Genomic DNA, 16,377 nt, shown 5'->3' on the forward strand with positions numbered 1-16,377 from the left:
AATAACATAAAGTCATCCACAAATACAGCATGCATGTATCTGTCTCCCCACTGGCCAGTGAAGAAAGCCTGTCTCCCTAATTGACTGAGGAATTCTGGAATGAGTCATGGTTTAAGAAAGCATTTGAAAGCCATTTAACCTTTCATTTAACCAGAGTTGTGCTTTCAACTGAGGTCCAGTTAAATGCTGTCTGTTTCCATGATTCTAGAGAAAGGCTTGTGGGTTTGGTCAGCATTATTGCTCAGATAAGCAGCTCTTCCTTTAGGAATAAAGCAGTGCTTATAGCAATCTGCCCTTTATGTAGTGATAAATTACTTTAAATGCTCTATCTCACACTGTTGGAAATTTGTGTTTGGAGACTAGTAAGAGCAGTGGTGGAGCTTGAGAGCTTAATTTGCTGCTTGTTAAGCCACTTAGAGGCTCACATTTAACATGTGAGCCTGTTTTCCTGTGGACTTCAAACACTGGCCACGTTGGTTTAGTGCATTGGTCTACCATATACCCAAAATTTTGTGTCTCTTCGAGGTTCATATATTAACCTAATAGCCTCAGAATGTTTCTGACATGTAGTCCCTTTTCTGCTCTCACCCCAGAAATAATCACAACGGGCATTCTAGGGATTATTCTGAGTGTAATGCAACAGTGACCCTGGATCCACAAGAGGGCACTTTTGATTGGGGTTGGTTTAAAATCCTTCAGCAGCCCCTTATGAGAAAGGAAGTGGTTTGATTACATTGTTATCTTCTTCCTTTCAGGCCTGGCAGTCATGCATTCCCAGAGCACCAATCAGCTTGATGTGGGGAACAATCCCCGTGTGGGTACTAAGCGCTACATGGCCCCCGAAGTTCTAGATGAAACCATTCAGGTGGATTGTTTCGATTCTTACAAGAGGGTCGATATTTGGGCCTTTGGACTTGTTTTGTGGGAAGTGGCCAGGCGGATGGTGAGCAATGGTAGGTATCTAATCTAATATTGTCTTAATCCAAGTTCTCTTGATCCAGCTACCTTTAAAAGGACTGAAGGGACTACTGAAGTTCACATTGTTCTTTGAATCATACTTGTCAAGTTATAGGCATTCGTATTTGATTTATGGCTGGTAGATGGAGTGTAATGACTTTTATGTTTGAAATACACCACAGTAAGTGATGGTTGAAACCAGTATTTCTGGAGAGACCAGCCATTCCTTGGTTTTTCTTTGGATTTGTTTCATATTTCTTTTCTTTTAAATTTTAAAAATTGATACATAATACTTGCATTTATGGGGTACATGTGATATTTTGATAAATGTATGTAATATGTAGTGCTCAAATCAGGGTATTTAGGCTGTACATCACATTTATCTTTGTGTTGGGAACATTTCAACTAGTCTCTTCTAGCTATTTTGAAATATATAGTATATTATTGTCAACTATAGTCGTGCTACTGTGCTGTTGAACATTAGAACCTATTTTTTCCATCCACCTCTACGTTTGTACCCGTTAACCAATGTCTCTTCATCCCACTGCCATCCTCACCCGTATTCCCCAACCTTCTCAGCTTCTGGTAACTACCATTCTACTCTCTACCACCGTGAGATCAACGTTTTAGCTCCCATATATGAGTGATAACTGGCTGTATTTGTCTTTCTGTATCTGACTGATTTCATTTAACATAATGACCTCCAGTTCCATCCATGCTGCTGCACATGACAGGCTTTCATTCTTTTTTGATGGCTGAATACTACTCTATTAATGTATATTTACCACATTTTCTTTATCCGTTCATCCATTGATGGTCTCTTAGGTTGATTCCATATCTTGTATATTGTGAAGAGTGTTGCAATAAATATGGAAATGTAGATACCTCTTTGATATACTGATTTCCTTTGCTTTGGATAAATACCCAGTAGTGAGATTGCAGGATCTTATGGTAGCTGTATTTTTAGTTTTTTGAGAAATCTCTATACTGTTTTCTATAATGAGCCTATTTGTTTATATTCTCACCAACAGTGTGTAAGAGTTCACTTTTCTCTGAATTCTCACCAGCATTTGTTATTTTTTGTCTTTTTGATAGTAGTCATTCTAATTGGGGTAAGATGATATCTCATTGTAGTTTTGATTTGCATTTCTCTGATGATTAGTGATGTTGAGAATTTTTTCATGTACCAGGTGGTCATTTATATGACTTCTTTTGAGAGATGTCTGTTGAGAACCTTTGCTCATATTTTAATGAAATTATTTTTTTGTTGTTATTAAGTTGTTTGAGTTCCTTGTATATTTTAGATAATAGCCTCCTGTCAGATGAATAGTTTGTAGATATTTTCTCCCATTCTACAGGTTGTCTTTTTGCTCTATTGATTGTTTCCTTTGTTGTATAGAAGCTTTTAAGTTTAATCTCATTTGTCTGTTTTTGTTTTTGTTGCCTGTGCTTTAGAGGTCTTAGCCATAAAATCTTTGCCTATACCAATGTCATCAAGTGCTTCCCCTGTGCTTTCTTCTAGGATTTTTTATAGTTCGGGGTCTTAAATTTAAGTCTTTAATTGGTTTTGAGTTGATTTTTTTTTTCTCTTTTCTTTTTTTTTTTGAGACAGAATCTTGCTCTGTCACCCAGACTGGAGTGCAGTGGTACCATCTCAGCTCATTGCAACCTCTGCCTCTGGGGTTCAAGCCTCCTGAGTAGCTGGGATTACAGGTGTGTGCCACCACACGCAGCTAATTTTTTTATATTTTCAGTAGAGACAGGGTTTCAGCATGTTGGCCAGGCTAGTCTCGAACTCCAGACCTCGTGCTCTGATCACTTTGACCTGCCAAAGTGGTGAGATTACAGGCATGAGCCACCATGCCCGGCCGAGTTGATTTTCTTATGTGGTAGGAGATAGGAGTCTGATTTCATTCTTCTGCATATAGCTATCCAATTTTCCCAGCACCATTTATTGACGAGGGTATCCTTTCCCCGAATTATGTTCTTGGTGCCTTTGTTGAAAAATATGTGGATTTATTTCTGGTTTCACTATTCTGTTCCGTTAGTCTATGTGTCTGTTTTTATACCAATACCATGCTGTTTTGACTACTATAGTTTGATGTAATATATTTTGAAGTCAGGTAGTGTGATGCCTCCAGCTTTGCTCTTTTTGCTCAATATTGCTTTGGCTATTTGGAGTCTTTTGTGGATTCATACAAATTTTAGGATTGTTTTCTCTGTTTCTATGTAGAATGTCACTTGTATTTTGATAGAGTTTGCTTTGAATCTGTAGACTGCTTTGGGTAGTATGGTCATTTCAGCAATATTCATTTTTCCAGTTCATGAGCATGGGATGTTTTTCCATTTGTTCGTATCCTCTTCAACTTTTTTCATCAGTAGTTTTTCTTGTAGAGGTTTTTTACCTCATTAGTTAAATTAATTCTTAGTTTTTTTTTTTTGGTAGCCATTGTAAATGGGATTGCCTTCTTGATTTCTTTTTCAGCCAGTTTGTTATTGGTATATAGAAACAGTACTGATTTTTGTATGTTGATTTTTGTAACCTGTAACTTTACTGAACTTATCAGTTCTAAGATATTTTGGTGAGTTTTAGTTTTTTCTAGATAAAAGATTATGTCATCTGCAAAGAGGGACAATTTGACTTCCCTTTTTCCACACTGAATGCCTTTTATTTCTTTGTCTTGCTTGATTGCTCTGGCTAAGGCTTCTAGTACTATTTTGAATAAGAATAGTGAAAGTAGGCATTTTTGTCTTGTTCCAGTTCTTAGAGAAAAGGCTTTCAACTTTTCCCCATTCAGTATAAATTTACCTGTGAGTTTGCTGCATATGGCCCTTATTATGTTGAAGTTTGTATATTCCTTCTGTACCTCTTTGTTGAGAGTTTATATCATGAAGGGATGTTGAATAGATACAGAATTTTTCTGCATCTATTGAGATGATCATAAGGTTTTTGTCTTTGATTCTGTTGATGTGATATATCACATTAATTGATTTGCATATGTTGAACCTTCCTTGCATCCCAAGGATAAATCCCACTTGATCATGATGTGTTATCTTTTTGATGTGTTGTTGGATTCAGTTTGCTTGTATTGTGTTTAAGATTTTTGCATCTATGTTCATTAGGGATATTGGCCTGTAGTTTTCTTTTTTTGTTGTGGTGTCCTTGTCTGGTTTGGTATCAGGGTAATTCTGGACTCAGAATGAGTTAGGGACAATTCAGTGCTCTTCAATTTTTTTGGAATAGTTTGAGAAGAATTGCTGTTAGTTCTACTTAAGTTTGGAAGAGTTCAGCAGTAAAGTCATCCAATCCTGAGGTTTTCTTTATAGGGATACTTTTTATTACTGACTCAATCTTGTTACTTATGGATTGTTCAGTTTTTAAATTTTCTTTTGGTTCCATCTTGGTAGATTATATCCATTTCCTCTAGGTTTTCCAATTTGTTTGTAATAATCTCTGATGATTTCTGTATTCCTGTGGTATCGCCTATAATGTCTTCTTTTTTGTTTCTGATTTTATTTACTTGGGTCTTCTCTCCTTGTTTCTTGGTTAGTGTAGTTAACAGTTTATCAGTTTTGTTTACCTTTCCAACAAACTAACTTTTTATTTCATTAATCCTTTGTATGATTATTACTTTTTGGTCTCTATTTTGTTTAGTTTTGCTATGACCTTTCTTACTCTATTAAATTTGGGTTTGGTTTGTTCTTGCTTTTCTAGTTCCTTGAGGCCCATCTTTAATTTGGAATCTTTCAACTTTTCTGATGTAGGTGTTTATTGCTACAGACTTACCTGTTATCACTTCTTTTGTTGTGTCCCATGGGCTTTAGTATGTTGTGTTTCTGTTTTTAATTGTTTCAAGAATTTTTTTTATTTCCTTCTTAATTTCTTCATTGACCCAGTGGTTGTTCAGGAGCATGTTTTTAAATTTCCATGTGTTTGTACAGTTTCCAGAGTTTCTCTTGTTACTGATTTCTAGTTTTATTCCATTTGTTGAGACTTGTTTTGTGGCCTAACATATGGTCTATTCATGTGCTGATGAGAATAATGTGTATTGTGTAGCTGTTGGATAAAATGTTCTGTAAATGCCTGTTAGGTCCATTTGGTCTAAAGTACATTTTAAATCCAATGTTTCTTGGATTTTCTGTCTAGATGATCTGTTCAGTGCTAAGAGTAGGATGTTGAAGTCCCCAACTATTATTGTGTTGGAGTCTGTTTGTCTCTTTAGGTTTAATAATACTTGCTTTGTATAAAAATGCTCCAGTGTTGGGTGCATATATATCTAGAATCATGATATTCTCTCTCCCTTTATCATTGTACAGTTGACCTGGTACATCACAGGCGTGAACTGCATGATTTTTTCAACCACACGTGAACAACAACAACAAAAATACAGTATTTGTGGGATGCAAAACTGAGTATATAGAGGGCCTACTTTTTGTATCTGTGGGTTTCACAGGACCAACTGTGGTACTGAGTATGTATATATTTTGGTTTAGACTGGGGTCCTGGAACCAATCCTCCATGTATACTGAGGGACCACAGTATAATGACCTTTTTTGGTCTCTTTTTACAGTTTTTGGCTTAATGTCTGTTTCATCTGATACAAGTATAGCTACTTCTGCTTGCTTTTGGTTTTCATTTGCATGGAATATCTTTTTTAATCCCTTCACTTTCAGTCTATATGTGCCTTTACAGGTGAGGTGGGTTTCTTGTAGACATCATGTAGTTGGGTCTTGTTTTTAATCTGTTTAACTAGTCTATATTTTTTAATTGGGGGGGTTTAATCTGTTTACATTCAAAATTATTATTTATAGGTGACTAATTGGGGGGATTTAATCTGTTTACATTCAAAATTATTATTTATAAGTGAGAACGTATTTCTGCCTTTTTGTTAATTGTGTTCTGGTTGTTTTGTATATCCTACATTTCTTCTCCTTTTACTGTTTGTTTTCTTGTGTGTGTGGTTTGTATATTTTCTCCTTAAATTTGAATTTTTTCTCTTTCTTATTTTTGTGTCTGCTTTACCAGTGTTTTCTGCTTTCATGTCTTTTTGTGATGGCATATATCACCCAGATATAGTATTTCCTTATGTGTTTCTTGTAGGGCCAGTCTAGTGATGATAAATTCCCTCAGTTTTTGCTTATCTGGGAAGTAACTTATTTTTCCTTCATTTAGAAAGGATAGCTTTGTGTTGAGTATAGTATTCTTGGCTGACAGTTTTGTTTTTTCTTTCAACATTTGAATATGTCATCCCATTCTCTCTTGGCCCATGAGATTTCCGCTGAGAAATCCACTGTTAGTCTGATGGAAGTCTTTTATATATGACTTGATGCTTTTCTCTTGCTGTTTTTAGAATTTTCTCTTTGTCATTGACTTTAAAAGTTTGACTATAATGTGCCTTGGACAATACCATTTTGGACTGAATCTTTCTGGGGATCCTTGAGCTTCCTCTATGTGAATGTCTATATATCTCTTGAAAGATGTGGAAAGTTTCAGCTTTTTTGGGGAGGTAGGGATAAGTTTGTTATGCCTTTGCTCATTTATTTGCCTTCTAGAAAACCCAAAATTTGAATATTTGGTTGTATAATGATGTCCCATATATCATGTAGGCTTTGTTCATTCCTTTTTGGTCAAGTGTTTGTTTGTTTGACTGGTTATTTCTTTTTTTTTTTTTTTTTTTTTTTTTGAGACGAAGTCTCGCTCTGTCACCCAGGCTGGAGTGCAGTGGCTGGATCTCAGCTCACTGCAAGCTCCGCTTCCCGGGTTTACACCATTCTCCTTGCCTCAGCCTCCCGAGTAGCTGGGACTACAGGCATCCGCCACCTTGCCTGGCTAGTTTTTTGTATTTTTTTTTTTTTAGTAGAGACGGGGTTTCACCGTGTTACCCAGGATGGTCTCAATCTCCTGACCTCGTGATCCGCCCGTCTCGGCCTCCCAAAGTACTGGGATTACAGGCCTGAGCCACTGCACCCGGCCTGACTGGTTATTTTAAAAGACATGTTTTCAAGTTCAGAAATCTTTCTTCTGCTTGATTTAGTCTCTGGATTGCATTTTTTTTTTTTTTTTTTTTTTTTTTTTTTGAGACAGAGTCTCGCTCTGTCGCCCAGGCTGGAGTGCAGTGGCGCAATCTCAGCTCACTGCAAGCTCCGCCTCCTGGGTTCACGCCATTCTCCTGCCTCAGCCTCCCGAGTAGCTGGGACTACAGGCGCCTGCCATCTCGCCCGGCTAGTTTTTCATATTTTTTAGTAGAGACGGGGTTTCACCGTGTTAGCCAGGATGGTTTCGATCTCCTGACCTCGTGATCTGCCCGTCTCGGCCTCCCAAAGTGCTGGGATTACAGGCTTGAGCCACCGCGCCCGGCCTGGATTGCAGTTTTAAATTTCCATTCAGGTTGCTGAATGGAATTAATGCCATTAATTCACTCTTTTTTACGGGTGAGTAGTATTCTATTATATATATATATATCTCATTATGTATATATATCTCAAATATATATATACACACACACACGTATATACATATATATCTATTATATGTGTAGATAGGTAGACAGATATCTCACAATTTCTTATCCACTTGTTGATTCATGGGCATTTGTGCTAGGTCCATATTTTTGCAATTGCAAATTGTGCTGCTATAAATGTGTGTGCAAGTATCTTCTTCGTATAGTGACTTCTTTTCCTCTGGGTAATCAGTAGTGGAATTGCTGAATCAAATTGTAGTTCTACTTTTAGTTCTTTAAGGAATCTCCACAGTGTTTTCCATAGTGGTTGTACTAGTTTACATTCCCACAAGGAGTGTAGAAGTGTTTCCTTTGCACAGCATCCACGCCAAAATCTGTTATTTTTTGATTTTTGGATTATGGCCATTCTTGCGCGGTAAGTTGGTATCACATTGCGGTTTTGATTTGCAGTTCCCTGATCATTAGAGATGTTGAGTATTTTTAAAATATGTTTGTTGACCATTTGTATATCTTCTTTTGAGAATTGTCTATTCATGTCCTCAGCCTACTTTTTGATGAAATGGTTTGTTTTTTCTCTGGCTAATTTGTTTGAGTTCCTTGTAGATTCTGAATAATAGTCCTTTGACGGATGTATACATCATGAAGATTTTCTCCCACTCTGTGGGTTGTCTGTTTACCCTGCTGACTGTTGCTTTTGCTGTGCAGAAGCTATTTAGTTTAATTAAGTCCCACCTATTTATCTTCATATTTATTGCATTTGTTTTTGGGTTCTTGGTCATGAAGTCTTTTTCTAAGCCAGTGTCTAAAGGGGTTTTTCCAATGTTATCTTCTAGAATTTTTATGTTTCAGATCTTAGATTTAAGTCCTTGATCGATCTTAACTATTTTTATATAAGGTGAAGGATGAGGATCCAGTTTCATTCTCCTACATGTGGCTTGCCAGTTATCCCAGCACCATTTGTTGAATAGGACATCCTTCCCCACTTTATGTTTTTGTTTGCTGTGTCAAAGATCAGTTGGCTGTAAGTATTTGGGTTTATTTCTGGGTTCTCTATTCTGTTCCATTGGTCTATGTGCCTATTTTTATACCAGTACCATGCTGTTTTGGTGACTATGGCCGTATAGTATAGTTTGAAGTCAGGTAATACATTATTTCCAGATTTGTTCCTTTTGCTTAGTCTTGCTTTGGCTATGCTTTTTTTTGGTTCCATATGCATTTTAGGATTGCTAGTTCTAGTTTTGTGAAGAATGACTGGTAGTTTTTTGGGAATTTCATTGAATTTGTAGATTGCTTTTGGCATTATGGTGACTTTCACAATAATTAATTCTACCTATCCATGAGCATGGGATATGTTTCCATTCGTTTGTGTCATCTATGATTTCTTTTAGCAGTGTCTTGTAGTTCCTTGTAGACGTCTTCCCCTTCCTTTGTTAAGTATATTCCTAAGGTATTGTATTGTATTGTATTGTATTGTATTGTATTGTATTGTATTGTATTGTATTGTATTGTATTGTTTGCAGCTACTGTAAAAGGGATTGAGTTCTTGATTTGACTCTCAGCTTGGTTGCTGTTGGTGTATAGCAGAGCAATTGATCTGTGTACATTAATTTTGCACCCAGAAACTTTGGTAAGTTCTTTTATCAGTTATAGGAGCTTTTTGGAGGAGTCTTTAGGATTTTCTAGGTATACAGTTATATCATCAGCAAACAGTGACAGTTAGACTTCCTCTTTACCGATTTGCATGCCATTTATTTCTTTGTCTTGTCTGATTGCTCTGGCTAGGACTTCCAGTATTATGTTGAATAGAAGTGGTGAGAGTGGACGTCGTTATCTTGTTACAATTCTCAGAGGGAATGCTTTCAACTTTTTCCCTGTTCAGTATGTTGGCTGTAGGTTTGTCATAGACGACTTTTATTACATTGAGGTATGTCTCTTGTATGCCAGTTTTATTGAGGGTTTTAATCATAAAGGGATGCTGGATTTTGTCAAATGCTTTTTCTGCATCTATTGAAATGATCATGTGATTTTTGTTTTTATTTCTGTTTATGTGGTGTATCACATTTATTGACTTGCATATGTTAAACCATCCCTTCATCCCTGGTGTGACACCCACTTGATCATGGTAGATTATTTTTTTGATACGGTGTGGGACTTGGTTCACTAGTGTTTTGTTAAGGATGTTTGCATCTATGTTCATCAGGGATATTGGTCTGTACTTTTCTTTTTTTGTTATATTCTTTCTTGGTTTTGGTATTAGGGTGATACTGGTTTTATAGAATGATTTAGAGAAGATTCTTTCTTTCTCTATCTTGCAGAATAGTGTCAGTAAGATTGGTACCAATTCTTTGGATGTCTGATAGAATTCAGCTGTGAATTCATCTGGTCCTGGACTTCTTTTTCATTGGTAATTTTTTAGTTACCATTTCAATCTTGCTGCTTGTTATTGGTTTGTTCAGGGTTTCTAATTCTTCCTGGTTTAAGCTAGGAGGATTGTATATTTCTAGGAATTTATCTGTCTCCTCTAGGTTTTCTAGTTTATGCACTTAAAGGTATTCGTAGTAGCCTTGAATGATCTTTTGTATTTCTGTGGTGTTGGTTGTAATATTTCCCATTTCATTTCTAATTGAGCTTATTTGGATCTTCTCTCTTCTTTTCTTGGTTAATCTTGCTAATGGTCTATCAATTTTATTTATCTTTTCAGAGAACCAGCTTTTTGTTTCATTTATCTTTTGTATTTTTTGTTTCGATTTCATTTAGTTCTGCTCTGAACTTGGTTATTTCTTCTGCTGGGTTTGAGTTTGGTTTGTTCTTGTTTCTCTAGTTCCTTGAGGTGAGGCCTTAGATTGCCTGTTTGTGCTCTTTCAGATGTTTTGATGTATGCATTTAAGGCTATGAACTTTCCTCTTAGCACTGTCTTTGCTCTATTCCAGAGGTTTTGTTAGGTTGTGTCACTATTATCATTCAGTTCAAAGAAATGTTTAATTTCCATCTTGATTTCATTGTTGACCCAGTGATCATTCAGGAGCAGGCAATTTAATTTCCATCTATTTGCATGGTTTTGAAGGTTCCTTCTGGAGTTGATTTCCAATTTTATTTCACTGTGGTCTGAGAGAATACTTGATGTAATTTCAGTTTTCTTAAGTTTATTGAGACTTGTTTTGTGGCCTATCATATGGTCATCTTGGAGAAAGTTCCCTGCATTGATGAATAGAATGGATATTCTGTAGTTGTTGGGTAGAATGTTCTGTAAATATGTTAAGTCCATTTGTTCTAGGGTATAGTTTAAATCCATTGTTTCTTTCTTATCTTTCTGTCTTGACCTGTCTAGTGCTATCAGTGGAGTACTGAAGTCCCCCACTATTATTGTGTTGCTGTCTGTCTCATTTCTTAGGTCTAAGTAATAATTGTTTTATAAATCTGCTAGCTCCAGTGTTAGGTACATATATGTTTAGGATTGTGATATTTTCCTGCTGGACAAGGCTTTTATTTTGAGATGGAGTCTCGCTCTGTCACCCAGGTTGGAGTGCAGTGGTGCGATCTTGGCTCACTGCTACCTGCACCTCCCAGGTTCAAGTGACTCTCCTGCCTCAGCCTCTTGAGTAGCTGGGATTACAGGCTCCCACCACCACGTCTGGCTAATTTTTGTATTTTTAGGAGAGACAGGGTTTCACCATTTTGACCAGGCCAGTGTCAAACTCCTGACCTCGTGATCTGCCCACCTCCGCCTCCCAAAGTGTTGGGATTACAGGCGTGAGCCACCACGCCCGGCTGACAAGGCCTTTTATCATTATTTAGTGTTCCTCTTGTCTTTTTAAAATGCTGTTGCTTTAAAGTTTGTTTTGTCTGATATAAGAATAGCTACCCTTTCTTGCTTTTGGTATCCATTTGCATGGAATATCTTTTTGACCCCTTTAAGTTTATTTGAGTCCTTACGTGTTAGGTGAGTCTCTTGAAGGCAGCAGATAGTTGCTTGGTGAATTCTTACCTATTCTGCAATTCTGTATCTTTTCAGTGGAGCATTTAGGCCATTTACATTCAGCATTAGTATTGAGATATGAGGTGCTATTCCTATTCATCATGTTATTTGTTGCCTGAATACCTTGGTTTTTAAAAAATGTATTTATTGTATTTTTTTTGTTTTATAGGTCCTGTGAGATTCATGTTTTAAAGAGGTTCCGTTCTGATGTGTTTCCAGGATTTGTTTCATGATTTAGAGCTCCTTTTAGCAGTTCTTGTTAGTGCTGGCTTGGTAGTGGCGAATTCTGTCAGCATTTGTTTATCTGATTCCTTCATTTATCAGTCTTAGTTTCAGGGCATACAAAATTATTGGCTCATAATTGTTTTGTTTAAGGAGACTGAAGATAGGGCCCCAATCCCTTCTAGCTTCTGGGATCTCTGCTGAGAAATCTGCTGTTAATCTGATAGGTCTTGTATCATTTTTTGGATTTCCTTAAGTTGAACTTCACCTTTCTCTGGTGCCTCCTTGATTAGCTTAATAATAGACCTTCTGAATTCTTTTTCTGGCAATTCAGGGGTTTTCTTCTTGGTTTGGATCCAGTGCTGGTGAGCTAGTGTGATTTTTGGGTGTTGTTAAAGAACCTTGTTTTGTCATATTACTAGAATTGTTTTTCTGATTATTTCTCATTTGGATAGGCTATGTCAGAGGGAAGGTCTAGGGCTCAAGGCTGCTGTTCAGATTCTTTCGTCCCACAGGGTGCTCCTTTTATGTGGTGCTCTCCCCCTTTTCCTCGGGATGTGGCTTTCTGAGAGCCGAACTGTAGTCATTATTATTTCTTTTCTGGATCTAGCCACCCACACAGGGCTACCAGTATCCAGGGTGGTATTGGGGGGTGTCTTCACAGAGTCCTGTGATGTGAACTGTCTTCAGGTCTCTCAACCATGGATACTGGCACCTGCTCTGGTGGATGTGGCAGGGGAGTGAAGTCGACTCTGTGAGGGTCTTTAGTTGTAGTTATTTGATGTGCTAGCTTTGTGCAGGTTGGCCTCCTGCCAGGAGGTGGTGCTTTCAAGAGAGTATTAGCTATAGTAGTATAGGGGAGGATCAGGTGGTGGGCAGGGCCATAGAACTCCCAAGAGAGTATGACCTTTATCTTCAGCTACTAGGATGAGTAGAGAAAGACCATCAGCTAGGGGCAGGGTTAGGCGGGTCTGAACTCAGACTCTCCTTGGGTGGTGCTTGCTGTGGCTGCTGTGGGGAATGGGGTTGTGGTTCCCATGTCAGTGGAGCTTTGTTCCCAGTATTATGGCTGCCTCTGCTGTGTCATGCAGGTTGTCAGGGAAGTAGGGGAAAGCCAGCAGTTATAGGCCTCACCCAGCTCCCACGCAACCCAAAAGGCATGTCTCACTCCCACCATGCTCCCCACCCCCTCAACAGCACCAAGTTTGTTTCCAGGCAGTGGGCCAGCAGGGCTGAGAACTTGCTTCAGGCTACCAGCTTTCCGGCTGAGGAAGCAAGCAGGGCTTGCATGCCTTCCCACCTGTCGAGTCTGGACACCGGATTCATGCCCTCCCCTGAGTTCGGGCAAGGAAACTGCATTCGGTTGGAATTTTTACAAAGTTCAGCTGGAGGTTTCCTTCTCCCTGTGGTCTTTTCCCAGTTCCTCCGGCAGCTGTTCCCAAGGACCACTGTAAGGCAAGTCAGAAATGGCTTCCCCGGGGACCGAGAGCCCATAGGGCATTTCCCGCTGCTTCCCGTGCCCCTGTATTTCATTCAGCTCTCTCAATTGTTTCAGCTCCAGGTAAGGTCAAATCCTTCTTCCATAATCTGGATCTTCAGATTCCCCAGTGAGAGTGTGTGTTTGGGGGTGGACAGTCAGTCCTCCTTTCCCACTTTAATAGTTTGGGCCCTCAGAGTATTTGGGCTATCTCCCAGGTCCTGTAGGAGCAATCCACTTCCTTCAAAGGGTCCGTTGATTCTTTCAGATTTCCTGGTATATTCCTGGAGTAGTTATTGGAGCAAAGGTTTATGGTGCGAGTCTCCATACGTTGTTCTGTCCGAGTGGGAGCTGCAGTTTAGTCATGCCTCCTATCTGTCATCTTTTCCTTAACCTCTGTTTGATTTTTTTAAATGATACCTATTTGTTTGTTGAATTTGCCACAGATTGTGAATTGTTTTTCCAATTTCTTTGTGTATTTTTAACGTGTTCTCTGATATCTCACTGAGCTTCTTTAATATTATTTTGAATTTTTTTTCAGGCATTTTACCTAGTTCTTCTTCATTGGAATCTGTTGCTAGAGATTTATTGTGTTCCTTTACTGTGTCATGTTTAATTGTTTTTTTCATGTTCTTTGTGTCTTTACATTGATATCAGCACATCTAGTGTAACCTTTGTTTCTCCCAGTTTTATGGTTTGGTTTTTGTAGGGAAAGACTATTTCCTATATTGGGTTGGTAGGGTGCTTTGATTCTGGGTAGGTTCACTAGTGTAGTATCCGTATGATTACTTCAACTGTTAATGGCGCCAGTGGTGTCTGTGAGTCTTTTTTAGTTTAGGCTGAGATTAATGGAGGCTATGGTGAGGCTTTTCTTGGGATGGGGATGCCAGGAAGACTGGTCCTTGGGACAAGTGGTTGTGGCAGCAAGCCAGGCATGCTGATCCTTTGCTTCTCAGTGGCGTATGTGAGCACCAGTGGAATCAAGTCCAATGGACTAATCCTTGTGTCTCCAGGCATCTTGCTTAGGGCCCAGCAGTGGCAGCAGTGGGTTAGGTAGACAGGCTGGTCATCAGGCTTCTGGGTGGCATGTGTGGCATTGATGATGGCAGTAGTGGAATTGGCCAGCCATTGGGCCTCCAGGCAGCAAGCTTGGGTACCAGCCAACTGGGAAGGCCAGTCGCCAGGTCCCCAGGAGGCATGCGCAGGCCCCAGTGGTGACCAGCAGGGCAGGTCACTCCCTAGGCTGTCAGATGATGTGTGTGCGGGTGCTGGCAGGGTGGATGGGCTCATCCTCAATCCCCCAGAAGGTATACACACACACTGGTGGTGGCAGGGGGCTGAGCAGACAATCCCTAGGCCCCCAGATGATGCATATGGGCCCTGACAGGGGCAGCACTGGGTGGGATGAACCTGTCCTCAGGCCTCCCATTGGTGCACATGGGTGCAGGCTGTGATGGGTGGAGCAAGTTGATCCCTAGACCCTTGGAAGTTGTGCTTAGGCACTGCAAGTGGTGATTCTTGGTGGAGGAAACCTTTCTTCAGACCTCCAGATGGCATGCTTGGGCCCTAGTGGTGAGTGGGGCAGGCCTGTTTTCAGACCCCTCTGATCGTGCCTATAGACATCAGGGATAGTGAGTGGACTGGTTCGTATTTCATTCTTGTCTTCCTCCATCTTCCTATTTTACCTTTCTTCCCACCCTCCTTAAACTTTTTTGCTCTTCTCACAAGGAAGTTTTAACTTGAGGAGAATGATCAAGTAAATCTAAGGGTGAATTCTGCTATTTTTTAGGTGTTTTTACTTGTTAAGTTTGGATTGTTGAGAAAAGGCTCAATTTTTGCACTCAGAAGTCACTTATTTATAATGAGCAGACTGTACCTACTGAACGAGTCAAATTTAAATGCAGGAAACCCTGGGTAGATGGCCTATGTTGATCTGCTTGTAAGTAGTTTTATTAAATGGCGATGCCTTAGCAGTTAAAGAAGCACTTGTCATTTTTAACCTGTGTTCCCTACAGTGCGCTCTCACCCTTGCCTTTCATGTACCCAAATCAGCCACGAATATACTGTTGAACTTTACTTTCAGTACATTGTATTCTGAAAGCACTAAGTATACTCTTTCAAATTGGGCATGCCCCAACTACCCACAAAGTGGTTTTTATAGCAAAATCCCTTGAATTAACTAGATGAACCTCTTCATATCTTCACAACTGAAAATCTTATTTCACAGAGCATGTGTCTGAAACTATTCCAGGAAAACAGAAGAAAATGCCATATATTTAGATTAATGTTCATTTCCAAAAGATGCTTTACATTTTAGCCTCCTGTGACCCACTGGAATCCTGGATTTGAAGAAATAATGCATGAAGTCTCTAACAGCTGTTTTCCATTCCACGTTCCACTGATGTTTTCTTCTAAGGATTGAGGTTTGTGGGACAATCATAGTTTTCGTGAATAGCACAGCCAGAGATGAGGACTTTCTGTGAGGTAGTGGAATTGGGGTAATTTATATAGTTTTGGTGTACAATAATTAAAATTGGCATGCCTTTAGGTGGCTTTTTTTTCTAATAGCAGAGTGGATCTGCTTTGAACAAACCATCTGAGGATATCAAAGTAAGTGTTCAGATTAAACATACATGGATTGTAAATTGACGGTTCTTTTTCTTTTTTTTTTTTATATGAACGTTTTCTTGGTAATCGTTTCTCAACCATTGGAAGCTGCTGCCTTGCAGTTTGTGCCCTTGATGCCCCTTGAGAATTGTTTGCAACAGAGAAATTGTTTTGCAGATTTATAAAGTTCTGAACTTTGCCTGAAATTGCACATCAGCTTCATTTCCTCACCCCCTCCCCAATCATTCTTGAACACCTTCAGACTGAAAATTTTAATTCTGATTAGTTTATCTTAACAATTTAGAGAAGGATTGGTGTCCAAATAAACTGTGTGATGTGGAACTTGCCCCAGATGAAGAGGAAGTTGGCGTTCCATAGCTAGACAGTAGCATTCCCAGCTGTGGGGGTGCCGGAGCTGAGCCAAGCAGGCCTGCTCAGCAGAGACTTGGGATTCAGGCTTTGTAAGAACTCGTGTTGCAAACCCGCTCCCTGTGTTGCAGGCATAAACCCAAGTGGCTTTTAAAGATCAGCTGTGATTAATAGTAGTCAGTTTGAAGTCAGAGTCATCAGTTTAAAATTTAGCTCAACAAATGGTGGCTTGCTTGGTAGTGCCTGTGTTTAACATTATTTTTGAAAAAAAAAAAAAAAAAAGGACGGTAGAGGAAGGGAGAATGTTT

At 39.1% G+C, this 16,377-nt stretch overlaps 1 protein-coding gene across 2 annotated transcripts in view; it reads left to right on the plus strand.

Moving 5' to 3' along the window:
* Positions 1-16,377, plus strand: part of ACVR1 (activin A receptor type 1) — a 140,673-nt gene that overhangs the window by 112,889 nt on the left and 11,407 nt on the right. For both annotated transcript variants that reach the window (XM_010353352.2, XM_030916830.1), the window contains exon 9: positions 756-953. In XM_010353352.2, the coding sequence (XP_010351654.1) occupies positions 756-953 (198 nt within the window). The remainder of the gene's footprint in view (positions 1-755; positions 954-16,377) is intronic.

The sequence above is a fragment of the Rhinopithecus roxellana genome, chromosome 14 (assembly GCF_007565055.1).
Source record: "Rhinopithecus roxellana isolate Shanxi Qingling chromosome 14, ASM756505v1, whole genome shotgun sequence".
NCBI lineage: Eukaryota > Metazoa > Chordata > Mammalia > Primates > Cercopithecidae > Rhinopithecus > Rhinopithecus roxellana.